The 27,402-nt window shown below is 44.2% G+C and overlaps 2 protein-coding genes across 2 annotated transcripts; one reads left to right on the top strand and one right to left on the bottom strand.

The window, feature by feature from the left end:
• The first annotated feature begins 896 nt into the window (after positions 1-896).
• Positions 897-5,900, top strand: si:ch211-191a24.4 (uncharacterized protein LOC100150331 homolog). The gene is made up of 4 exons (XM_041934994.1): positions 897-1,017; positions 1,450-1,552; positions 2,254-2,372; positions 3,630-5,900. The coding sequence occupies exons 2-4, from the start codon at positions 1,452-1,454 to the stop codon at positions 4,286-4,288; spliced, it is 879 nt and encodes a 292-aa protein (XP_041790928.1). The 5' UTR covers positions 897-1,017; positions 1,450-1,451; the 3' UTR covers positions 4,289-5,900.
• A 1,082-nt stretch (positions 5,901-6,982) lies between these two features.
• On the bottom strand, positions 6,983-27,402 carry LOC121605180 (PH domain leucine-rich repeat-containing protein phosphatase 1-like). Its single transcript, XM_041934993.1, has 17 exons — positions 25,460-27,402; positions 21,791-21,987; positions 19,918-20,043; positions 19,595-19,743; positions 17,063-17,209; positions 15,409-15,636; positions 14,882-15,084; positions 14,715-14,775; positions 14,517-14,612; positions 13,554-13,709; positions 13,183-13,383; positions 12,633-12,795; positions 11,184-11,314; positions 10,971-11,087; positions 9,994-10,188; positions 9,619-9,856; positions 6,983-9,195 (listed from the first exon to the last, which is right to left on the bottom strand). Exons 1-17 carry the CDS (start codon positions 27,081-27,083, stop codon positions 8,038-8,040), a joined length of 5,190 nt encoding a protein of 1,729 aa, XP_041790927.1. The 5' UTR covers positions 27,084-27,402; the 3' UTR covers positions 6,983-8,037.

Below are 27,402 nucleotides of genomic sequence, written 5' to 3' on the forward strand. Positions count from 1 at the left end.
TGATTTTTATTTGTAGTGGAGTATTTTCACAGTGTGGGATTATTACTTTTACTCAAGTGAAAGATCTGAATCTTCCAAGGGTGGTCCTGTCTGCTTGAATTACGAGTAAAACCAATTAATCATAGTTGCCAAATCATTTTCTAGATCAAACGATCGCTTAATCGACTAATTGTTGGAGCTCATAGTAGCAGCAGAGTGTCACAGGCGCATGCATCTAGTCAGTGACTTAGAGAGTTTAAGCCGTGGGCGATAAACAGTGTGAGCAGCAGATATACTGTATCACTGGAATGTGTGGGAGAAATTAATGCCAAGCAGAGAGTCGTACTGTGGTGAACACAACACGGCTCCTCAGGAAGCCTCATGTAAATCTGTCTTACAAGAAGCATGAACAACAACATTCCTCCACAGCACAGCAGCAGACAGACAGACAGGCAGACAGACAGACAGACAGGCAGGCAGGCAGAAAGACAGGCAGGCAGGCAGACAGGTAGACAGACAGACAGGCAGACAGGCAGGCAGAAGACAGAAGACAGGCAGGCAGGCAGGCAGGCAGGCAGATAGACAGACAGACAGGCAGGCAGACAAGCAGACAGATAGACAGACAGACAGACAGATAGACAGATAGACAGGCAGGCAGGCAGGGAGACAGACAGATAGGCAGACAGACAGACAGGCTGCTGCTCATGCTAAAGGCCACCAACAGTCTCTACAACAAGAGTATAAACAGAGGCTTCTTTGGGACTGACAACACACAAAGCGGCTGATTCAGACGAGCTGCTAAAGACCTGGACTTCATCCAAAGACCCGTCAGTGTGAAACTCCAGCTGTGACCAGAGGATCCGTCAACCTACCACAACCTGTGTGCCTCTCTTCCGCCTTCCTCCGCCCTCCTCCTCCTCCTCCAGGTAGGGTGGAGTTGTTTCTACCTGGACTCTGACAACACACGACAGTGAATGAAGGATTCAATAATGGCGTTATAGTCGGACTTTGGAGCGCTTTCATCGACAGATATTCACAGTAAGTTTGTCTTTGAAAGCTAACAGAGTTTTATCTGCGCAGTCATTAGAGAAACGCTTTAAGCTAATTTACGTTGTGTTAACCAGCTAACATCATGAAGCCATGTTTCTTTTCACCACTTTTGAAACTACAAACCGGCTCCGCTGTTTCTTGACATGAGCTTTAGACAGCTTCCTTGTTGAGACAAGTCTTTTTCTGTCTTTTTGGTTTGTTTTTCATTAAAAATGCTCTTTGTTGATGATACTAGCTTGCGCCTTTGTGCTACGTTAAGTTTATGGTGTTCTCTGTAAGCTAACGCCAAAGGTAGCAAAGGTGATCTTCAGTGAAATTAACGTTAAGAATCGAAGGTAATAATCGTAAAACACCTTTTGCAGGTTAACTGTTAACTGCTCAAAGGTCATTTTCTGTGTCCAAACGTATCGCTTTCGGCAGGTATGAGCCAGCCGCCCCGTTCAAACCGGGGACACCGGGAGAGGAACGGAGACCAGCGACACTACCGAGAGTCTCGCGAGGACAGACGTTCATCCCCGGACAGGTGTGCTCCATCCACAGCCACGAGACATCATCACACCCCCCTCTCCTCTAATGATACCAGTATCATAAATGAATGGATGGCAGAGCCGAACAGTCTTAGTTTTAAATCATCTGTCCCTCATTTTTGTTCATTTGCAGTTTTATTAAATTGTCTCAAATAAAATAGTACGTATATATCTATAAATTAGATAGAATTAGAAACAATTATTAGATAGATACAGTTAAAAAAAAAAGCGTGACCGTAAACGATTTACATGAAAGGGTCATATGCTAGAGTCCTGTATACATCGACTTCATGTCAATCTGCAGTTCATTCTGGTTTAACTACAGCTCAAGCCATCGTTTCACACCACTAATGTGGAGTGTATTATTATTATTATTATTATTATTATTATTGTCAGGTACCTCCTTAAACGTCCATGTGTTGTTTGTTTTTGTGATCAATCATAAAAGTAAATAAAAGGCCTTGGGTTTTGACCATTTTGTTTTAGGAATCCAATTTTCCTGAACTGAATTACAAATAACATCTTTTTCTACCATATTGTACTCAATAAAACAAAATCTGAAGAGATTTAGTGCTACAGCAGTGCCCATGTTGAAACATTTTGTGTTTCAGTCCTTAAATATGCTGGAATACAAACTAGAGAACTTGTTGGAGTTCTGTGGTTCTGTGTCATTACACATGTGTTTCCTGTGTTCCAGGTCTTCCTCGCGACCCCCATACTACCCCAGAGAAGCCGACTCCCCGCCCAAACATGTGCGGGAGGTCCATCGAGTGGAGCACCATGAGTCCAAATGCACACACGTGTGCTCCAGGAGAGGTGAGCCGGGATCGGAGCGGAGTATCTGGGTCAAATCAAATGAAAGCTCTTCCAGTAGAAGCTGCTGTGTCACAGGGCTGACTTTGGTTTCGGTATCGTCACAGCTCAGTCCTTCCCTGTGTGGATACTGGACAGACCGGTTTTCTGCTGTTTACAGGCTTCATTTCTCACAGCTAAGACTTTGAGAGAGTCACATGGTCCTTTGATGAAGGAGAAAGCTGAACTCTAGTAGATTTATCACATGGTCCTGGCCGTTTTTGTGTACCTAGTAACCAAGAGTTGATCCTCTTGGAATGCTAATAACATGACATTTTGTTCAGTGCTCAGAGTGTTAGTCTACCCACAGAAAAAGAACTACTATTACTTTGGTAATCAATTCCTCACTTCTCTCTGCTTCATATCATTGTAAATGCGTTATTTTTGAGTTTTGGACTGCTGAAAACTGTGTGTTTGCCAAAAGTCACCACTCATAGGAGTACTTAACAATGACATTTTATTTTTTATATCCATGGTTTTGAAATTATCAGAGATGCATCGAACTTCTTGTTTTAATACAGATTCTAATACCTCAACTCAGGATCTGATCTCTGAACTTTCTTCTTCTTAAATCTAACATCGGTATGCCTCACTCCATGGAACGTATTGTCTGTGGCCAACATTCAGCGGCCCGCAGTGACTGCATGAATGAAGTGACTATACTGAGAAATATGCACCATATTTCCGGAAAATAACCTCAATAATTATGGCCTTCAAACTAGATTTTGACACAAGACCACAGGGTTAGGTAAGCCTGATTGAAAGAAGGGGCACAGTGATTAAATAATAATGCAGGACCTGCCTTTGTTCATGTTTACTTTCAATAATGCAGGTTTCCAAATATATTAGCAGCTATTCATATTACAGTAAACATGGGGAATTTGGTGCTCCTGGGCTCAGAGGCAGTGTGCCCAGCTGGTAGTCTCCATATCCATAATAAAAGTAATTATTAATTATATGCCAGATTCTCTGAGTGGCACACTGGTGCAGCACACACCTCAGGTTCTTCAAATGCTCTTTTACAATTAGATTGCAGTATTGTGTCATTTAATACTGTTTTTCTCACTTGTTTCTTCATTGTGTTCACTGTGGCACTGAAGGAACACAGTTTCTTTCCCCTCTATAAGTACTGTATATGTAGAGAGTGACAGACTGTGTCTTGACCTTGATTTGAGTTTGTGATTTAATTCCTCACCTGTCTCCTGTGTCGTCCCTTCGTAGGCATCGTGCTGATCTGCTCTGTACTGACCAACGGCCTGGTCCTGATCTGCGTGGTCGCAGCTCAGATGGTGACATCAGGCATGTCCTCCATGGGCGGGCTGGGAGGCTTCGACATCAACTCCAACTTTAACCTGCAGGGCACCGAGCTGCAGAAGGTGCGAGATCTGGACATGCAGTACAGCCAGATGAGGGCGCCGGGCATCTACGGTGGTATCGCCTTCAGCCTGACCCTCGGGGTCATCTCGCTGCTGTTTGTGGTCGCCGGGAACAAACCGCCCTACCTGATGTCCCGAAAACTTCTGATAGGAGCGCTGGTGTTTCAGGCGGTGGGTGCAGTGGCGTATGTGGTGGCTGTGGGACTCTACCTGCACTTTGTCATCAAGGTTAACTCCACAGATGTTTGTCAGCAGCGCGAGAGGCTGTACGCACGAAACGGCTACACCTGGATGAGCTGCGAAGTGAGCGGAGGGGACGCAGCCGTGGCTCTGTTTGGGCTCATCACGGCTATCCTGTATGCCATCGGCACAGTGTTCACAGTCCAGACGATCCGAGGAGTGAGGCGCTACCTGCAGGAGCGCAAGCGCAGAGAGGCGGAAAAGCAGCAGGCCCGAGCCCGCCCACAGAGAGCCCCACTGAGGGCGGAAACCACCTCCGTGTGACAGAATGAACATCTGGGGTCTGTATCACAAATAAGAGCAGCGGGCTAACCAGCTGTCTTTGGGCTTGACTGAAGTTTCAGGTATCATGGAGCTGGCTCACGTGTAACCGGAACAGATCACCATGGAAACCTGTACTGCATGGATCTGAACCTGATCCAGCCCACCAACTGACCAATCACATCACTGAAAAAATGGAGTCATCATTCCACAGGAAGGATCAACACAGGGATAAAAGTTCGGAGTTTACAATAATGTGACAAGTAATAAATAGAAATAGAGACAGTTTTGTACTTTAGTGCTCTCGTGTTAAGTTTTACGTCACCTCTCAGTACTTTCTGCTTTTACTCTGATCCATAGAGGCAGCCTCAGTTGTGACAGTAGCACAGCATGGATGTATTATAATATTAGTTACAGTTGCTGGCACCCTTTGCTGTGGGGCAACTATTCTGTATCACTGCAGCTAATGTTAAGTGGTGGAGGCCAAGTAATCATGTTCTCTGCACTGTGACCTGACCTGCTGCCGTGGCTGCGAGGAGAACTATATTCATTGGACAGTTGTAGGCTAGCTTTGGCTGTTGCTGTGGGGCTAACATTGAACTCCTGTGGTGTATACATTGGCAGCACATCTGTCATATCTGATAGAAGCTCGGGGGTGTCTGGCTTCATGATGCTTTTTTAGCTAATGTTAATACATCAGGGGCTGTAAAGACCGTTCTCTATGGATCAGAGGGAATGCAAAAGTAGCTCGGAGAAAGAAAAAAAATCCCAACTTGTCCTTTCGGGGGCTCTGACTGTATCATAATTATGTCAAAGATAGAAGAAACATTTTTTTCACAACCTTGTGTCCAGGCTGGGTTGAAAACAGACTTTAAAAAAAAGCTGCCTACTGTTTTGTTTCTTTCTTTCCTGACAGTGTTAATGCTTTTGCACTTTCACTCCATCACTGCAGCTCAGGATGACGTAAGGTTGAGTATTTAAGCTTTTTAGAATCAATGCGAGAACTTGAGATAAGATGTGTACCCACTGTCATCGTTTATCATCCAAAGTTAGCTCAGCAAATTATAAATGCAACCTTTGGAACTACATCTCTGGCAGTAATAACAGCATTACTGTACTTTTGTTTTATGTGTGTCACATCGTTCATTGCATGTATTTCAGCTGGTTAAACATCAGTTTTTACTGCTGCATCCTGTCACACTAAATGCTCCACTCATCCTTCTGACTGTGCTGCAGCCATTAGCTTTTCATTTTCTGTGAACACACTTGTGACTAGATTAGTAAAGTGAACCAGTTAATAACCAGCTTCTACGGCTTTAGTTAACCAGGATCATCAATGTTAGGTTCAGTGAAGCCACGTACCTGAAAGAGAGCCCAGCATAAGTTTCACTTGCCTCGTGATACAGGTCCAGTCTGGGGGGACCGGGGCTGTGAGTTCATTTTCACATCTAATCAAGACTGTGTGAACTCTGACAGAGATTTATATAAATGTTTTTAACACGTATACTAGTTTAATTAATGTGTGTTTATGACAAAGTTTGATTTTATAATGCAATGTTTTTGATATTGAAACTACAAGAATGTATCTACTCAAATTAAACTTCCATCAATGTGACTCTTAAAGACTTTCTGTTAATGGTTAACAGAACAGCCTGTAGGGGGCACCAGACTTCTGTACAGCTCCTGTCATGCTGTGGTGGCCCCTCTGTCCCCTCCAGAGGCATCTTGCCAGCCATGACATCACTGCTGTATGTCCCCTCTCTGCTGTCACACAAAGGACCACACATAGACAAAGGACACAGCGGTGATGTAACTGTTGGACTGTTCAGTTAAGACTTAATTACCAACAAAAGAAATTCTGCAGAGTGAGGTGATTACCCAAGTTCTAATTTTACCCCTTCAGATAACACAATGCAGCGATTGTATCAGAGCAGCGCAAACTAGACAGCGTGACAATAGCAGAGAGAAATGCATGGTTGTTGCTTGTTGTGCAGTTCTTTACCTTATTTTGTTCTGTGAGACCTTTAAAAAGGTCAGTTCTCACAACTTCTAAACACATTTTGGTAGTACGCACTACAGAGATGCAGCTTCAATGTTACGTCATGAGTTTTGATCCATTGCTAAGATTTATGCTGCCAATTAAAATCGGAATCGGGCTGCAACTATTGATTATTTCCATAATCAGGTAATCTCAAGCAAAAATGATAAGTCGAAAAAACATAACAAATAATTATCGTTTGATTTTGTGTTTAATTCTTCAAGCAAAAACACCAAACACTCGTAATCCAGCTTCTCAGTTGTAATGATTCGGTGTCTTTTTTTGTTCTATGCAATAGGAAATTGAGGATTTGAGGGAGTGGATGGTTGGTCAGACACAAGAAGCTATGTGAGGCATCAGCTTGGCCATTTTCCACAACTGTTGGACGTTTCAACTGGTAGCAAAGTTGATAATGAAAACACATCACAATTTCTTAAAACTCAAGGTGATGTCCCAAAATATCCTGTTTTGTCTGACCACCAGTCCAAATTCCCCAAAGATATGAAAAAGAGAGAAGCAGTAAATACTCACATTTGAGAAATTGAATTAGAAAATGTTTAGCATTTTTTTTCCCCTTAGAAAGCTCTACAAGAGAATTTTGACATTTTTTACTAAAAACAATTAAAAAATAAAGATCTTGATGGCAACTTTCTGGAAGAAAAATCAGGCCAGGTCAGCCGAGTGTTGGGATTATCCTGCACTGTTTTAAGGAAGTCATGTTGCTGTTTTTCAAATGTAGTGTTTCAGTGTCTTTAGCTCTACAAACCAAATCCCACTGAGCTTCACTGTACTGAATTCAGAAGCAAAGCATGGCTCAATACCAAGACAGTTATTGTGAGAAAAGTTTCTTTCTGGTCATTTCTGTGACTAGTGAACACTGCTTTGAAGTGGCTTCACAGAGTGTAAGCATCCTCATAAAGAAGTCAAAATGGACGTGATGTGGTTATCTGAAAACTTTCATTTATTACATAGCAAAAGTAGCTCTCTTGTGCAATTTGCTGTTGTCAAGAAGTCTGTAACACTGTTCTGAGAACATTCATTGAGCTGGTAACAACTGTAAGATCCCCCGTTCAGCATTTACTCACCACTGCAGCACCACTCTGAACTCTGCACACCCCCGAGAACACAAACCTGGAGTATCAGCCTTTTGAAATAATCATCTTTTCTCTCAGAGAATATTAGTATGCTTCAGTGACTAGGTCACTTTAAAGTAAGTTAAACTCCTAGGAGTTAGTTTAACAGTTTTACTAACTCCTACAACTAACTCTGACAACTGTAAGTCCATGAGCTGCAAACAGGGGAAATGTCTGCTACAACACAAAAACTGAATGGTCCATATCTCAAAGTACCACTTAACATAGAATTAATCTCAAAAGTCTAATAAAAAGCATTCAAAGTGCTTCTTCAAATTAAAGATATGGTAAAAATCAATTACATGTGAAGATTTAATCAACAAAGTGTTATAAAATTGCATTGCGTTTCGTGGGGCATAGAGTTAACAGTAGAAAATAAAGTAAGTAACAAAAAGCATACCAAAAAACAGTCTGTGGTCCTTAAGCATCTTTAGAATACTCAGAGGATTTTGGGAGCGGTACAACTTCATGCAGCGCAGAGCATCAATACCGGCAGTCCTGATTCTGCAGTTCTCCATCCCTGAAACTGAAATCCTGGATGAGAAGTTGACACCAGCTGTTGCGGGTTGGGGGCGCAGAAGTTAGAGGGGTGTGACAAAATAGTCTGCAGGTTTCTGGTAACTGTGTGCTTGCTGGCTGTGTTTTTGAATTTGCTCCTGCTGCTGCTGCTGGATGATCTGCCGGACTTCCTCCTCCAGCTCTGGCGGGATGATGAGCTGGTCGTCAGGGTCCGGCTGAGCAGGAGCGTTGAAGTAGCCCCCCTGCTTCCTGACAGGGGCGTCGGCCGCCTCCTCTATGAGGTCCTGGTTCCTCCCTTGGCAGGCCACAGAGCCGTTAGCTCGGGCCCTGCGGCCCAGAGTCCCTGGTGGGGTCTCCCTGCTGAGGCAGGGGGAGGAAGGAGGGACAGGGGACGGAGACGGAGACGGAGAGGAGTATGGAAGGTGTGAAGGCTCGTGATGTGAGGGGACAGCAGGAGAGATGTTTGTGCTTGCGTGGCCATGTGTTTGAGGTACTGGGCAGTCATGGCGGTGGAGACAGTGGACGTCAGCCTCCACCTCTACACGGCTGCCGTTAGAGAATACGCCAGCGATGGGCTCCTCGTCCTCACTGTCGACCCCATGGTCAGACAGAGCTCCGGAGAACTGTCTCTGGAAGCTCCCGCCTCCACAGGCAGGTCTCCGCATGCCGGCTCGTCCTGGCAGGTTCAAGTGGGACGTCAGGGGCTCGTTCTGAGGTGGCGGCTCCTCTGAGGACACCGTGGATCCCACTTCGCTGCTCATCTCAGACGTGCTGAACTCGCTGCTCAGCTCGCTCACTGTCCCTGAGGAGGCCGGCGGCAGCGGAACGCCGGCATCACCACTTGCTGAGTAGGGGTGTGTGCTGGTGTGTGCGCCTAGGCCGGGGCTGGGGGGCGGAGGCGGCGGCTCACAGAAACAGCAGCAGTCTTCTGTGATGCTGAGCTGGACGACAACAGCGCTGAGGCTGTCGGAACAGCCGTAGCTCTGAGCCAGAGTCACCAGCTTCTTAGCAGCAGCCAGAGCGTCCGGTACGTTCCTGACCGCCTCCACCGCCTCGCTGGGGGACAACAAGTCCCACAAGCCGCGGCTGCCCAGGAGAAAGAACTCATCCTGCGGGGTGAGGGTCACTGTGGAGATGTGGGGCCTGGGGGTCACAGACGGGCACAGGAAGGAGTAACCCAGAATCCTGGTGCAGTCAGTTACACCACTGACTTTGTTATCCTGCAGCAGAGTAGGATAAAGGACAAAACCTCAAATGTAAATGTAAGAGCTGCAACTACTGATGCTGTTTATCATCAGTTAATCTCTTAAACTGCTGAGACCATTAGTCAACTGACAGAAAAGTAACTGGCAACAATTTTGGTAATCACTTGTCTCAGTACACTCTGATGATAAATGAATTTTAGAAGTCATTTATTAAGCAAAAATACCCAACATTCGCTGATCCCAGCCTCTTAAATCTAATGATTTTTCTTCTCCTGTACTTAATTTCAGACTTAGTATGTTTGAGCTTTGCAGTGATCAAATTAAAATAACTTATTTATTATCAAAATGTGCTTGCTGTCGATTGGAAATCTATTAATCAACTCATGTTTCAGCACTAATATCAGACGTCAGCACAGCCTCTACAGGCACAGTCTTTACCTCGGTGATGATGGCGTTATGCTGCCGGACCCTCTGGTACTCCGGTTCCTCTTTGACGGTGTGTGTGGTGGAGAGTTGCATAGCTTTGCCGTCGCGGCACAGAACGGCCTGGCACCTGCCCACGTTGGCAGCCTTCAGGGTGAAGCAGCCGCCGTGCTCGCCGGGAGCCACCGGGTCGTGTCTGATGTGACATAACGCTGCTGAGCCGCCCATCCTCTGGCCCGCTGTGCCCAGTTTCCTGCAGGAGAGCAACACAGAAACACACAGTTCAAGAGAGTGTGTGATCACAGTCACTGCAGTGAGCTGTGGAAGTATTCAGTGTGATAGTGTTACCTCTGTGCGTTGTTCCGGGACTCACATGAGGTGTGTGTTTACCTTTGCATGGTGAGGAAAGTGTTGGTCATGTAATCTTCCTGCCTCTGGCCCCTGTGAAGCTCCTCTGCCAGCACGTCTCCCATGGTGCACTGCAGCAGGTAAGGCACCTCGACGTTCCTGTCTCCGTCAAAAACCCCATACAAGGCTTCGCGAATCCCGCAGAAGCTGTCGAGGGCCAGAGCAGCCACACACAGCCTGAAGACACCGACAAGAAAATCAACAGGTTGTTTATGTATTGTGCAGAAAGTAGGACATGTAACATAGAAAAACATCGCTGCTTTCATCTCATCCTGCCTACCTGAGTTAAGTGTTAATTAACATGTCTGCAGTGCTCATTGACTGCATGTTTGCAGCAAGCTTTCGGACCAACACGGTGCTAAAAACATGGCTGCAGTCCTGCCTGCACTGCATTGACTTTCACTGTGTTCGAAAAAGATCTTGTTCATGACAGTTGAAAGAGTTTAAGGTTTGATTCTCTGGTGTTTTTTCTGATCTTCAAACTCCACGTTCTCCAAGGACAACTGATAAGTAAGTCCAAGGTTAAAAACTACAACATTTTATTGATAACGGTTAACTTAGACAGCTGCATCCGTCAGACCTCCACCAACACAGATCTGCTGACTGAGAGCTTTCAAAGCTTTGCTGTCCGGGCTAAAAACAAACAACTATCATATTTTTACTATATAGCTATAGCCCGAAGGAGTCAGGTCGGCTGAGTCAGTGCTTTTGAACAAAACATTTTTAATGTTTTCATACTTTAATTGAATTTTTATTATTTCATTACTATCGATTGTATTTAGTGTGCTTGTGTATACTCTGAAACCACTTGAAAAAGTGATAAATAATCTAAAAGTTTACTCACTCACTTAATTGTGTCCTTATAGGCCTCAAGAGATCAATAAAAGACATAAATTTGGGAGGAAAAAATGCCCGTGAGGTGAGGGTTAGAGAAAAGAAAGCGAGGGGGGAGGACTGACTTGTTCTTGACTCCAGAGGCCTCTGTGTAGCCGTGGCTCCAGACTGCAGGGGCCCCGTGTCTCTCATTCACACACGGAGCTGAAGGTGATGGATCGACCCTGAAACATCTGATATTACTGCAGAGAAGTAAAAAAACAAGGGTTAGCCAGTTGGTTTAATAATCCATTAAAAAAAAAAAACACTGGATACTGTAGGATCTTTCAGGCTCATACTTGAGCAGCTCCAGGCTCTTGTGGTCCAGGTTGAGGCGAGGGTTGCCTGTGAGGTCCAGCTCCTGAAGCTTCGGAGGAAGCGCCTCTGGCAGGGTCACCTCAGTCAGCTCGTTGCAGCTCAAGTCGACACACTGAGGAAGTGACGGACAAAGGGTCAGTTCACTGGGTCAGTTCACAGGAGAGGGAATCATACTTTTTCAATCTGATTTCAATTCAAGAAACTATAATTTGAAAAAGTGATAAATAATCTAAAAAGTTTATGATTCTAAATGGATCTTCACTGATCTCAGTATTTGTTCCCCATATTTTCTTCTTACTATATGACCACACTCCCAACAGCAATAGTCAATGACATCCTTAAATGGACTTTCCACAACGGTATTACTTAGAGTGCAGATTTTGCAGTTTCAGCAAAGACTTGGATGCAAATCCCATTAAAACTTGCCTCAGACCTGCTGATTTGTTTTGCCCTTGCTGAAAGTTCACTTCTGTAGCAACAACCGAAAGTTGTTTGTTCTCCAAAGCTGGTTGAAAATGTGATTTCACTTGTTCACTTGTGTTGCAGATATAATTCATCATAACACGACACTTGGATGCTGTACGTTTCCTATCACTTTAACGGCTCTCCTCTATAGGCCTTGTGCAGGGAGGACATTTCACCATGGCAAAGCAGGGAAAGCACAGGTGTAATTCAGAACGTTATTGAGAGCTATGTTCCATTTAAGGGAGCCAGTTTCCAGGGTTTTGTGCTGTACATGCTGCCTCACTCCAGTGGCTTCCTGGGACACTTAATGAAACAGAGCCGTCGTTCATGTTAGTGGTTGTCAAAATGTCTGCGGTGAAAAGTGATTGGATGAACTGTGTCCAGAATGGAGCAGGTCTGTCAACATCTTCCTTTTCTGTGAGACAACCGACATGTGACTGTGGCACATCTGTTACTAGTTGATATTAGACGATGTTAAACGCTCCTGTTTTTAGATGTTCTCGTTCTCTTTTGTACCTACTGTTTTGTAACATGGTCCCACCCTTATTTCACACAAACTCATGCACAGACAGGAGTATGGAACTGACATTTGGGGCCAGAGAATGGCAGATTAGGGAGTAACTAGGAGATTACAAAGGATTTCCTAATCTGGCCCAACCCAAAAAAGATGAACAGAGAGGTAGACAGACAGACAGAGATATAACAAGAGACACAGGGGAGGACGGCTTTTTCAGAGTAGAATGATGCTGTTGTTCATCTTTAATTTCCCAAACTAATTCCACAAAGCACCTAACTCGGACAACAGCTAACACTCATCTGCTAAAGAAAGTGTGTGATAGTTTTGTGTGAGTGTTGCCCTAAAAGAAAGAAACCTACACATTTACATTTCCAAGCTCCAGAGGACCACCACAGCTAAATGAATGAAAGGAAACGGTGCCTTAAATACCTGCGTGTGTCAGACTAACCTTGATCTCTGGCAGCTGGAGAACCTCTGGGAATGCATTGATGCAGTTGGAGTGGGCAGAGAGTGTGTGCATACGCTGGCAGCTGAGGATGGTGGTGGGCACAGCCCTCAGTTTGTTGCCGCTTAGGTCCAGCTCCTCCAGCTGCTCCAGTCGAGCCAGTTTACTGCAGGTGGTGGAGGTACGGTTATATCAGAGCACTGGCACAGCAAACTTTATTTTTAGGAGCCACATTCATCAGACCCATCTCTCTTGTGACCTTAGCCTGATTCTGAAACAACGCTCTGATTTTAGACTGGATGATAATGTACCACGTTTAACAGCAAATGAATGGGAGTTCGCCTACACTTGGCTGGGCCTACAAGCATACAATTAGGTGCACTAAACTAGGTGATGTTCTACAACCTAACCTAGGCCTCCTGAAATACACTTTAACAACTAACGCGTCTGAGGGCGACAGTGCATCTGAGTTTCCTGTTTCTTCATTTAATTTGTCCGCATATACTGGCTAAATCTTTTGTGAGCCCACTTCATGAACAGCACTGAAATGCACCTGGCAGTGAAGGTCTGTAGCTGGTTGTAGGCAAGGTGAAGCACCCTGAGGTGTCCGTGTCCAGTCAGCAGAGGGACACACTTGTCTGTCAGGCTGTTGTTGGTCACATAGAGCTCCTCCAGGCTGCTGAAGCTTTCCTCTGATAGGCTGGCTGCAGGGAGGCTCTCCAGCTTATTGGCTGACACATTTAGGTATCGCAAGCTGTGATGAAATCCCAACAGAGAAGACAAACTTAGTACTCGAATAAATGACTTGATGAAAACTAAAACCGACAGATGGGAAGGGAAGGGAAAAGTAGATGGATGGAGAGAGAGAGATGTGGAAAAAACACAGGTGAAGAACAGATGGGGAAAGCGTGTTATTGTGCGCACCTCTGTGCTTTAATGAACAGGTTGTTCGGGAGCTCAGTCAGATGGTTGTGTTGGAGGTCCAGGACCTCTAGCTGTGATCTCTCCAGCCTCTCAGCCAGCCGACACACTTCGTTCCAGCCTGCCAGCAGTTTTCTCAGGCTCCCACTTGACATCAGCCTATAACACACACACAACACAGCAAGCTCATTCTCTCTATGTGTACTGTAAATGTGCTGAGGACACAGAAGTATATTGTGTACCCCTATATTACAGTAACCCAATAAGTTCACCATTTGTGAAATTCATTCTTGAATCATGACCGGCTAGATAGAGGAGGAAAGGATGAGCTCGAACTGGAATTACTTGTGTGCATCATGTAGCCTATTGTTGGACACAATGACCACCATCACCATATATGCCCCAAGAGAAGCTCTGACCAAATTGTCTGAAGGCAACATGTGCACATTTTTAATTGCTGCCAAAGGCTGTACACAGACTGAAAATAGCTCTGCATCGGTGTGGGCGTGTTGCTACAGGTAACGATGAAACCTTTTAGAATAATACATCTGAGTTTAGAGACTTAGCCTCTTGCAGGGTGCTGCACACTATTACCTTCACAGTTATTAATTACATATTTTTTATTGATGTGTCTTCTTTTTAGGTCATTTTTGAACATTTTTTGATAATTTATACTGATACTAGTGCACCCCACTATTACAGTGGAAGTACAGTACTCCCACAGTACCCACGCAGTGATCTCTTTGAAATGAGTGAGGTGGCTGATGAAGGTACACCTTCTTCAAGTCTGATGTGTCTGAACACCGGCTTTGTGTTTGACACCTTTAAAAAAAATCTTTAATTACTAACTTACTTTGACTGTTAGATCCTAGCAGCAACCCACCTTTCCTCTGGCGTTTTAAGAACCTCGTTCTACGCAGTTTGCAAAAAAACGGTCTATGCTGCAGGTGTTTGTGTGATGCTCACCGTACAGGCAGCTCTGCAACACAATTGTGGTTGATGTCCAACACCTCGAGTTTGCTGCTCTCACACACCCACTCAGGGACACATCCCAGCTTGTTCCTTAATAAAACAAACACAGTCAGCGGCCAGTTTACAACAGGCCCACAGCCTTGTTTCCCACACAGTAGATAGGATAGTTAAGTATTCATATAGTCTTCATACCAGGACAAATCTAGAACAGTCAGATTCTCTGGCACCGGCTGCACCTCCAGTAGCTTCAGCTCTAAAAACACAACATGCATATTCTTGGTAGTCTGAGAGGGAATGTATATTCAGCATTCAGGCATTGTCTTTTTAGCATCTATACAACACATAAAAAATGTTAGTACCATTGTGTGCAGCGTGCAGGCTCTTGAGGGCGTGGCCATCGACTCTGAGGAGGGAGAGAGTGTTTCTGTCACAGCGAAGTAGCTCCAGTCTACAGAGAGGCCGGACATCCAGCTCCTGTAAACCAGTGTCCCTCAGGTCCAGCTGGACGATGTGAACCAGCTGCTCCGAGTCTCCCACGGTCACCTTTTGAAGCTGGTTCAGCCTGGACAAGAGAGAACATGAGCATAAGGAAAGAGGGTGGAAACAAGGTGAAACACTGGTGATGTATTCTCTGTTGATTAACAGTCAATTAATCAATTTCATTTCATTTCTAATCTGAGCCCCTGTTGGTTTGGCTGCAAAAATAAAAACAGCTAAACTGAACAAGTATTCACTGTTAAGACTTCAAAAAGACCAGAACCAGCAGTGATGCAATAACAACACAGTCCCGACTGTTCCTGCAGCATCTTGGGAAGTGTTACATTTCAGATGAGCTTTGTTCGAGCACTGCGTCTAAAACTGTCAGAGTCCGTGTGGATTTGTTTACCTGAGGTCTATGTGGCGAGCAGGCAACCACTGCAGCCCAGCTATATCCAGGACAGAGAGCTGGTTCCCTGCCAGACAGAGTCTCTCCATGCCTCTGAGCTTCTCCAGGACGGGGGGGACGCAACTGAAACAGTTGAAGGACAAGCCGAGGTAGGTCAGGCCCTCCAGAGAGCCCAGCTCCACAGGCAGAAAACTCAGAAAGTTACCATCCAGGAGAAGAGTCTGCAGGCTGGACACAACAACAAGAAGGGAGCAGATATTTAAGCTCGGGCCGATGATATACCCAAAACAAAAACAAAAAAACAAGCAGAAAATCTAAAATAAAGTGCTTGACTTCAGTCTGCATCTGTTTTAAAAATATCCATGAAACTCACAAAGACAATGACTGGGGCAATAAGCAAGCCGGTACTGAAATTAAAATTAATCTTTGTACTTCTCTAGTACTTCTAGTCTGGTCTAGTTACCATTTTTCTGCAGTGTCAGTGTCCTCTACATTAAGGTCCAGTGGGTGTGAATTTTTGGTGAAGACTGGCGAGTAAGTACTGCAATTTGATTGGTCCACTATCTGCACGGACGGGCACTTAAAATGGTTTGTAATATCACGTCAACAGCCACAGGGACAGTTGCTTTTGTTGGATTGTTGCTAGCTGAAGTATTATTAGAGTTTATATTCATTATGCACAGCACGTTTAGAGAATTCAAATTTCATTTTTTAAAAATTACAGAAACATGACTGAAACAAGATGCTCATGCTAAAAATCTGACCCACCATCATCATATAAGATAAGGTAAGATAAGATAAGATAAGACTTTATTTATCCCCAGCCATGGAAATTTGGCCATTACAGCAGCATGTGATAGCAGGGGGAAGAAAAATAGCAGCAGAGGTAGAGAACATTCGAAAAAAAAAAAAAATATACAAAATAAAAGTAGACTATTTATATATACATATTATACAAGCGAAATGAAAATCGACTTAATAATAAAAAAATCTGTAAAAAGTGAGTATTGCCCTTATAGCTGTGGAAAAAGAACAATGTAAGATGCCTTCAGATTAAAAAAATAAATAGTGTTACTAATATTGCACAGAAGAATAAAATATACAAAACAGTAAATGATAACTAATATTGCACACAATGTAAAAGGAAATATGAAATATTGCACAAAAAGTATGGATAAGAGCGTAATTTGTCAAACACGTCAGCACAGTCTTATGTATAAGTGGTGCTGGACTTGAATAATCTGACAGCTGATGGAATGAAGGACCTGCGGTAGCGTATATAGGTATATGCAAGAGCAAGTGTTCATATGCACACACATACGCACAATTTGCTGGTGGATACAATAACTAAATGCTTGACCCCAAATTCCCTGTAATGCAGACACAGCATCAGCATGACTCTGCACTCTGATCACCTGGACAAAACCTGCACCGTCAGGACAGAAGTCTGGTGCACAGCCAGTTGTTCACTTAATACAGAGACGGATTAATCTGCACTGATGGAACCACAATGACAACAACTCCTGTCTGACGTCTCTGTCAGCAAAGGGCAGGTCACTGAGGATAAATTCTGCTCTTGGATAAATATCTGGCAAATGATAATCACCATTATCATTAATAACTGCAGCCCATCACTTTCTCTCAAGTCACTTACTTGTGCATGGTTCCTACATCTGCAGGCAGAGAGGAGAGACGATTTCCAGACAAGTTTAGCTCAGTAAGCGAGGAGATGTCACACAAGGCCAGAGGAAACTCTGACAGAGCGTTATTTGACAGACTGAGGCTTCTCAGTTTACAAAACCTAGAGAGTTAGAGAGAGAGAGTCATTGAGAGAGAGAGAGAGTGGGAGAGAGAGGGAAGGACAGGAAGAAAAGGGCAGACAAAGAAGGACAAAGATATTAATTTCTCAGTGCTATAATCAGACCTGCTTCTGAATTGAGGCTCTAACGAAAACAAATAGTATGCGAAACTTTTTTAGTTACATAACACCTGTCTCACAAAGAAGAAAAAATACAAAAGGGGAAGCCAGCACAAGGTCTCGAGGATACAGCACCATAACACTGATAGCAAACATGCTATTTAAAGCTAAATGTTTACACAACAAAGTGTTCACCATAACAATGCAGCATGTGGTTCAGGTAGGAACTCGTTGGGTTGTGTGTGTGTGCGTGTGTGTGTCTTCCCTGGCTTTCTTGGCCAAAACTAATCCAGTTCACAGAGGGGTCAGGGTGAAAGGCTGAGCCGGACCCACGTCCTTCCGAGGGAAAGTCAAGGCACACCACAGGAAAAACACATTCCTCCAAACACCACATGGGAAGTGTGTGTTTACAGAGGAACAATGGCAGCAGGTATACAGTATGCTTTATATCTATTCATTTTCATCAAGTTCATTTCTGGTTTCAACATTATGTTCTCTTGACGTAAGGTGGCTGCAAAGATGCCAGAAAATACTTTTAAAGAAGGAACTGAAACATGATACAAATGCTGAACTGCTTCTTTTGGGAAATATATTTGTTAAAAATATATACAGCTGGGCGTTCACATACTCTAAAGGCTACTCCTCCCTTTATCATAAAATGTAACAATGTTAGTCAGGTCAGTCGTCACTTGACTTTATCTGAAAACAAATAACACTGTGTGACAGTTTTTCACAGGAGTCACAGTCCTGTAATAAAGTCAGAGTCTGTATTAGGCCATGTGCTCTTAAGTGAAGGAAACATAGGTATCTATTCAGCTAGAAAGCTGTTACACCCTGATGACACCACAGACATGAACCAGGAAGCTCTGCCCTATGTTTTAAGTCAAAACATAGCATCAGTCATCTCTGCTGCCACAGAGGGCATCAATGTGCAGAAACATTCTGAATTTATCCTTGAACAGTATATGTTTTTCTTATTGGCAACAAATACAGTGAAAAGACTAGAACCAGCAAGAAATTGATCCTACTAACAAGTATTGTATAGAGTTCAATCCCACAAACACTGTCCTGCTGCCCTAAATACTCAATACAATACCAAATGTGTACTAATCCACCACTGAATTTTGACTAATGTTTTAATAATGTTTGCAAAAAACTGCAGTGCTGAGCTGTTTAAGGAAATAACTGAGTTATTCTTTTAATCAAGGCATATAATCATGACCTGTAGATTTACATCTTCAGCAGGAACCAATGGACTTTGGGGCAGAGAGCCACATATACAGGACTAACACATTGTAGGTTGTTTTGTTGATGGGATCTGTTAAAAATAAGAAAAATGTAGAATATTGTCAGCTCTGTGCATTAAATATGACAGAGCACAATGTTGCTCCTGTTTGAAATCATTATTGTAGCTACCTGATGTGCTGGATTTTACCCCTGTAAGCATTACAGCTCAGCATAATCCCTGTGAAAAAGTGCAGACTCCAACCATTGTTTTTGTATTTAAGCATTTTGATGGGGCGCTTGGCCCATAGCAGATGACAAAAGGAAGCGACCAACTGCACAGACCCACTGGCATTCTCTTATAAAGATACAATGGTCAGATTGTAATAATCTAATCAGAATGCCGGTCGATCCCTGGCCCCTGCAGCCTGCATGTTGAAGAGTCCTTGGGCAAGATACTGAACCCAGTGCTGTGCCCTCACTGTGTGAATGTGCATGAATGGTTATCACTCCTCGTGAGGAGGTGGCACATTGCATGGTGGCCTCTCTGTCTAAGAATGTGTGTGTGAATGGGTGAATGCTGACTAAAGAGAATGCTGTAAAGCTCCTTGAGTGGTCGGTAAGACTACAAAAGCGCTATATAAATGCAGTCCATTTACAGCAGTGAGCTGTTGGACAAGCTGATCTAGAAAACAAGGAAAAGCCCTCAGTCCCAGAGGTCAGGTGGCTGGATGTCAAATCTCTCATCACCAGCGTAGCACACTTTTAATCATCCAAACCACACAGCCGCCCACACACAGGCAACACACACATAGACGTCATCTGTAATTTGATCTAAGCTGCCTCCTCTTTACACCATATGGTGGCTCCTCAAGAGAGTAAAAACCATTGAGGGGCGTGCTGCATCCAAAAAAGGGAATAACAAAGAGGACAATACTGCTTTTCATTTGTCGGCTCCTCCTGTTGCCTTGTTCCTAAACACACAGGATGGTAGTAGAGCCTGATTCAGTGTAGTGACTGCAGGAGTGTTGATAACAAGCTCACCTGGTGAGTGCTGGAACCCCTTTATGCAGCGAAATGAAGTTGTTTTTGAGATTGAGGTGTGTGAGGTCGTGGCTGTAAAAGAGCTGAGCAGGCAGCTCCTCCAGGCTGCAGCACGACAGGTCGACTGAGTTCACTCTCTGGGACGCAATCTGACAAAGAGGGAAGGGTGGACAGGACAAGGTGATGAGCAACTTGTCGCAACAAGTCCACCAGAGGCAGTAAAGATGTGCAAAATCTTCACCATCATGATAAAGTGTGAATCAATAAGGAAGTAAAGTTAGTGTAGAGACAAATATATACTGTATATATGACACTTTAAGTACCTTTGAGGCTGTCCTGTGCCAGCGGAGGTGCTCTGTGTAGGAGTCGTAGCTGATATAGTAAGTCTGACTCTGAGGGCCCGCTGAGCTGAAAGCCAGACAGTGGCTGTGTCTCCTCACTTCCTCCACCTGCAGCATAAAACATGTTTTAGTTTCCTTCAGTCTTTTTATGCTTCTTATAGATCCTCTTTAAACAAATCTTCAGAGTTTGCTTTCAGAAATGGCCGATATAGCACAAAACCATCTTTTTCTGCTGGGTCAAGATACACTACAACTGTGAGAACCTGCACATTCACTGAAGTGCAGATGAGAGTGAGCTTTAATAAGTCCATCAAAATTAAAACATGACAGGGTTGTGCAATGTGTTTTTCATTTTGGTCAAAGATGCCACATTTCTGCTCCAACTGTTACTTCCTCAGTCACCTTTGGTCTGGATTTTGTCCGTAGGGACTTGTGTACGTACAGGTGTGATGGGACAGCAACTCTTAAGGGATAATATTGCCACACATATAAGAGACTTTCCAAGAAACATTAACCAAATGATAAAGTGTTTTACTTTATGAGTATCCTGAGGCAATGACACAACCAAAGAGGGTGGGCTAGTCAATATTTAAATATGTTTCAAGATTGAATATTAATATCTTGACTGCTCAAATTTATTGTTTTACTAGAACAAAATACAATGATTAGGATTTTCTTGAAGGAACAGTCAGAGAATTTGGGAAAATGCGCTTATTTGCTTTCTTCTTCTTCGTCTTCATATCTGTACACTAAATATGAAGCTGGAGCCAGGACATGCGCAGCCCAGCTCGGCTGGGACAAGCTGGACAAGGACAGGTTGTGTTTTACGAGGAACTATTTCATGGCCAGGTGCAGTGACTTCCGGTTAGTCCAGGAAGCCGCTGTGCTCAACCTAGAAATGGTCCAGGAAATAGCTCACCATAAAACCAACAACTGTGTTAACTTGACATTATGGTATTTGTACAGATTAAACAAACATGATACAACATGTTTATTAGTTATTATAAGCAGTGGTAGGTGGAATTTCTTTTTATAACCTTTGAACAGAACATGACTTGCGGTTTCTGACATTTCCAGTGTTTATGCTAAGTTAAGATAACCATCTCATGGTTCTATCAAATTTACTGTACAGATATGAGAAGTTTGCCGAGTGCTAAGCAAACAACTGTGAAGTAATTCACAATAATGGTGTTAGAGGTGAAATTGTTTTTTTTCTATTGTAGTTGTAAATGTAATTTATGGTGCTAGACCGCCCTGTTACACAGACTTAAAGGGTGACTGCAATGAAAATCTTGAAGCAGAATAGTCTAGTGTCGAGTCTAGTGTTAGATAAAAATATGCTGTGGCTTTTGGAAAGATTTACTTTTTTGATTTTCCAACGCTCTAAAAATTATATTCAAACCAATCGTACACAGCGACCACTGGCATCTAATTATACAAAAACTATAATGCTAAAAATATTGGAGAAGCTGAACCTTTATCTGCAGCTATGAAGAAATACCGTGTTTAAACAGATTAAAAAGGCAAAAAAAAAGAAAGAAAAGAAAGAAAGAAAAAAGGAAAGAGCTGCTGATGTATAACAATAAGAGTTATCTCAGCCCAAATCTCCATGAAGACATGTAATTAGGAATTGTGTGGCTGCAGGAGAGGCATAACCTGGTGGAGCATGTGGGAGGGAGGGGGCAACACCCAGCTACACTGGCAGTGAACCACCACTGAGCTTCAATACAAACATGCTTTGTACCACTGCTCTAAACCACAGGGAGGATTTCTGTCACTTTAATACTGATAAACAGGAACCAAGACAGAATACTAATGAATAAAGGTAGAGACATGACAGCACTTCAGAAAGTACCTTTCCTCCGATGAGAGGGAGGATGTGCATCTTGCCGGTGTGGGCGTGTTTCACAGATGAGACGATGAGGCAGGTTCCACTCAGTGTGACCTGGCGCTTCGACCAGCGGTTCACCGGCAGCGCCAGCTTCCCTTTCCGCACGTTGAACACCCCCGAAAGCTGCACGCGCTCAGAACCACCAACACTTCGAGGCTTACCTGGAGAGAGAAAGAACCTCGTTATATGAGACTAAATGAGATTGCTGATGATCATGGGTGTTATGATGGTTACACAAACTGATCTTTTTTTTTTCAGAATGGCCTTTTTGCACAAGAGAACATGTTATTTTTAGCCTTCTGGGATTTTGTGAATCAACTCTCTCACACTGGGTTTCTCTTTCAGAAAGTGGGCGACAAGAGAGCTATGTGGTTATATAAGTGAATTGTAGCTAATAGCCCGTGGGCTGAGAGAGTGAGCAGTCACTCAGGCGTGATTTGTAACATTAACCCCTTGCTGACACAAAAAGCAGCTACAGGGGAACGCAGGGGATCGGCCAGAAACACCGTGCGTGGAGTTCCCCCGTATTAACTTTGTGTTTAAACACAGTGAAACCAGCTACAAATGATAACATATATTCTCTTAAAAAATGTTTTCCAGTCTGTGTGTTTTAATGTCTGGTGATCACACACACCAGAGAACAAGAGAAAGGGAGACACGTGAAGAGTCTGAGCCGCTGAGAGGCCTCAAATCAGATTAGCTTGTTATGTAATGTCTTATAACACCAGCACCGTCTGGGTCCTCACTGTTGCTTCCTCCAGTGACTTCAACAAAACATCAATAAGGGGCTGGGTAGGGCTGGGTGTCGAAGCTCAGTTCTTTTTATTAGTATGAATGAAATCTGAAGTCTTGTTTAGTTTAATCAGATTTAAATCAGAACTTTAATTTGGACAATATCTAATATCTGAGAACTTTCAGGTACTGTTTTAGCAATAGTGTCAAAAATGTAAAATGATACCCAAAACTGGAGTTAAAACTTTTACAGAGGTCTGATGGACACCTTCTGTATATTCAATATTCAAGTTTTCTTTACTTACCAGGATCTAAATCTATTACGTCTCCACCGGCATGAAACGCCAACAAAGATCCAACACACAGAAAGGTCAGAAAAGAGGAAAACCTTAAAAGCAAGCACCTAAAGCACAGTTTCATGAACAAATATTCATAATGACTGTGCTTTGGGTGACTGCCATCTATAATTTCTGAGTTTTCTGTAGTTCATTTCAAGATGAAGGATTTAGTAAGGGTTAGGGTCGGTTCTAACAGGAACAGAGAGCTGTGACAGCGCAGACATTGATGAAGTAAGTAAACATAAATAAAGATATGGTGGAAGCTACTGAAGGAGAACAAGTCATGATTAACTTAGATCTGGTGGTTATAAACTCAATCCAGTGTCATGATTCAAATTTAGTCAAAACCTCAAAACTTTGCGTGTGTGTATTTTCATACATCCTTGATGTAATTCAACAATCAGTCAGTGAGATCGTATGGGCTCTTTTACCACAATTACGTAAGTGTATGGAGAAATGTGATGTAAATGTACATTACAACCAATGGAGCAGATCAATCTGATTCTTTCAAACAGACCCCTTTTTAAACTAAACAATAAAGTGGAATCTGTATTGTGTGGGTCCACCCTTCCCTGGGCGGTGCAGGCGAGGCGTAGTGTGTTAATATATACACGCATACATGCCCTTTCCTTCCGGCTATTTCTCTGGATGGGGAACATCCTGTCTCTCATCAAGCAGCCAATAGCCATTGCCTGTTCATGCTACAACAAAAACTGTTTTGGTGCATCTTGTCTCTGCCAAACCCGGTGTCCTGAAGTGCACCAAGTGTCTGACCATTTCCAGTTTGCAGTTTTAAGACTTTGCTTGAGGCTGTATTTTGTATTTCAGCTAAATCTGAAGCAGCACTGCAGTTCTCAAACAGCATCACTTAGTTGTGTATCTGGTGTGGTGCAGCAATGGCCACACCGCGAGGACAAAATAACGAGTTTGCTTTCACAGCCTGCAGGTATTCAGTGAGTTTTGGGCAGAAGTATCAGAGTCTTTAACCTTGTCGAGTAAAGCAGTGACCTCTGGGCGCTGCAGTTCTCAGTCTGCTGCTGCGACTGTCTCAGAGAGATCTGAAACACTGAGGAGGTGAAATCTGAGTTCCACTAAGGTCACTTTTCTCTTACTGTCAGCACATTGTGAGTGTGTGCGTGAGAGAGAGAGAGAGAGAAAGAGAATACTTGGCAATGTGCATTTTGTCACAAGGATTATGCTGAGTCAAACTCCTCTGGCTCGACTCTGCAAATCAACATTAAAAAACAATTCAGAATGGACACACAGAGAAGATGGGACGGAGTGGAGCAAAAATAGTTTCTGGTGAATTAATGGATAATTTTTCCTTTTCAGGGCCATAAAAGTGTTTCAAAATAACAGCTGGGCCCATGGATTTACAGTGGATGTCTTGTGGTAAATTATTCCAATTCAACTTGAAACTTCATGAATTTGCAGTCACTTCACATCACCACACCACCTCTCCTCCATAATTGTCCTCGTCATGCCAGGAGCACTGTCACTGCAGCCTCTCAATGCTTGTTTCATGCCTGTGTGTTTATGTGCAGTAGCTGGAAGGGCCCCTGCTTTCAGCGGCCTAACTCTACGTCATGCTTTGTTCCTCTGTCATGTTACTGTGGGAGTCAAGAGCATGGGGGTGTAGGGGAAGGCAGGGGAATTTGTCCAGCTCTCCACACCGCATTTTCAGGGTAGAGGAAAGCCTGTTTTTTTACTACGTCTTGAGTATATCTCTGTTATTGCTATGTGTAGTAAAGGTATATTTCATACTCTCTTATAGAAACTAAAAATAATAAAGGAAGAGGGGAAGAAAAAGTGTTCTTCAATGAAACAAGACTGGAGTGACACGCCCAAAACATTTCAAAAGGACTGAGAATGTGACTTAAAATGAATTAGAGTAAGTTAATTTTAGTACAACTGATTTACTGTTTCTTCCTCCGTCATCATGCCACAACTCTTTACACCCACTGTCTTTGCTGATGGTGTAAAAAACGAGGTCAAAAACAATATCCAGTTGTGCTAATCCCATAAGAGATCATGGATGTTTTTCCATCCTCTTACCCTGCCTGTCAGCAAAACAGGATCTTTATCAATAACAACAACAGCAGAAGAGAAACAGCATCATAATGCCTCATTACTTCTGTGACTGCTGTGCCCAAAGAGCACACCTGTCACCTCCAGATGTGTCTCCCTACAGGCTGACACACAGAGGGGTTGGGTGGGTTTACAGGATAAACACTGGGTATTGTCCACCCAGGACAATTGAATACACTTGTTTAACAGTCCGACTGACCAAACACAATGACAGCGCTAACGGTACACCGAGAATGGATAAACAATGAATGAGCAGAGACAAGGCGAGCACAACTAACGTGGCGCGGTGGAACAAGCGGCTAGCGGCTCTCTGACAGCTAAGGTGCAGTATATTTGAAAAAGAATTATGATTAAACTAATAAAAATGTCCAGAAATTCTCACAAAAACATGCACATGCTTGCTGATCTTTCCTTAGGAATAAGTCATTCAGCTATACATAAGTGCTTTGAATTTTGATTTTCCAACAATACTCACCAAAGTAGAAGCGTAACAGGCAGCCAATTTCTGGATTCATCCCCTCCCCCTGCACCCTCCATGGGTCTTCAAACCCCAAATTAGTGAGGTACTCATTTATTATCTGCAGGGGCCTCTCATCATCTCCCAGCCGCCGCACAGCTCCACCGTGCAGCTGGATGAAGAGAGCCGGGGTCGGACTAACATTGGTGGGCTCCGGCCATCCTCTGCTCCCCCCAGGGATCTCCGGGTCAGGCTGGACAGATGCTTGGCTGGTCAGAGGCCGAGTCTGAGAGCTGCTGGTGCAGTTAGAGGAAGGTTTGATTAATTTGGGGGCAACTGTGTTGTCACCAGTTCCAGCTTCAGGGTCGTCTGGTGTGGCTGTCACTTGGCTGGGGGCGCTGCAGGAGTCTGTGGCGGGCAGGTCCGCTTGCTGGTCTGCAGTAGAGTTGCCTATTGAATGTGTTGGAGAAGAGGTGAGGTCTACTTCATCTGAGGAGCTCTCAAACGGGTCAGGTCCCTCTGTGGCGCTGTCACAGTTAGGGCTCAACACTGAGGAGTCTGTGCCCAATCCCAGGCCATCACTGAGAGAGTCCCGGTGTTCTGTGCTTCTGGGTCCACCTGGGCTGAAATCCTCACAGGTGCTGCTCTCCATATCTGAACCAGAGTAGACTCCACAACAGTCTGCCATGCTCAGGCTCAGATCCATCCCAATGTCATTCAGATAAACCTCAGATGAAGAGTTACTTCCGGGTTTATCATCCAGTAAGTTGGAAGACAGTTTAGCGTCAGGATAAAGCTGCTTTGTGTGTTCATTCTCCTCTACTTTGGAGGTTTTGGCGTCTACACTGTCACTAACACTTTCAATTACATCAGTATGTCCATTACTATCTTTACTATTATCATTCAAGTCAACTAAAGCAGTGTTTTTTAAGTTCATTCTCAGCACAGCCCCAGCTTTGCTCCCTTCCAGCTTGCTGGCTACCTCCCTCGCAGTGGTGTCAACGGTGCACAGCACCGGCCGCGGGTAGGAGGGCGTGAGCCAGTCGTGGACGTGAATGCAGCCGCGCCGGAGGTCCGACCTCACCCATGTCTTATCCGAGGCCTGAAGCTGCTTTGACTGCTTCTGCCGAAGAAAAGTCCTTCTATCCAGACTGAGGGTGCTCAGCGGCGAGACTGAGGGAGCGGGACTGGCCGCCTCGGCAGAGGACAGGCCGGGCGAGCTGCTGGTCGGCGGAGCCCCAAGCGACAGATTCCTCTTGTGTCTCTGCCGTCTCCTGCTCAGCAAAGAGTTGACAGAAGTGGTGCTGTTGACTGATGCAAGACCATAAATGTTGGCTGTTTTCACGGCGGGCATGTTTATATTTTTGGCGGCACCGCTGATAGCGTTGGCAACTTGGCTCTGATAGATGCCGTTCCTTATCGCAATCTGAAGAAGGGAGGTGGCTGCAAGTCCCTTCCCGAAGAGTTTAGCCTCTGCGCCCCCACCGTCGTCCTCCCCGATGGAGGGTCTCTTTCCCGCTGATAGCGGCGTTAATCCACTTGTCTTCCCGGAATTACAGTCACTGCCAGAATCAAGTATCCCCTGTGGTGTTGGTGAAGATGAAAGGGCTCCAGACTCGTTTTCCTTCACACTTTCCATCATGTTGGCTAGCAACGGCGGCTTCAGTTAGTTAGCAAGAACACTCTGCAGGTGAATGCTAGCCTGCGTTAGCCTACAGTCGTTAGCTCAGTCTAGTTGCTGGCCAGTTTCTCCAGGCAAATGTGTATGGCTCCACGTTAGCTTAGCATGCTAAGGTACTGCGTGGCTCGTCCGAATAGTTATTCCGCTACATCATCCCGTTTCATAATACGCCTGTTAGCTCGCTTATGGGAGCTAACCGGCTGGTCGACATGAGAAAATGCTCTTCTAGTTGGTCGCCATGGAAGCTAGCGCGAGTAGGCGCGACTGCTGCTGTACAGAC

The sequence above is a fragment of the Chelmon rostratus genome, chromosome 4 (genome assembly GCF_017976325.1).
Source record: "Chelmon rostratus isolate fCheRos1 chromosome 4, fCheRos1.pri, whole genome shotgun sequence".
Classification (NCBI taxonomy): domain Eukaryota; kingdom Metazoa; phylum Chordata; class Actinopteri; order Chaetodontiformes; family Chaetodontidae; genus Chelmon; species Chelmon rostratus.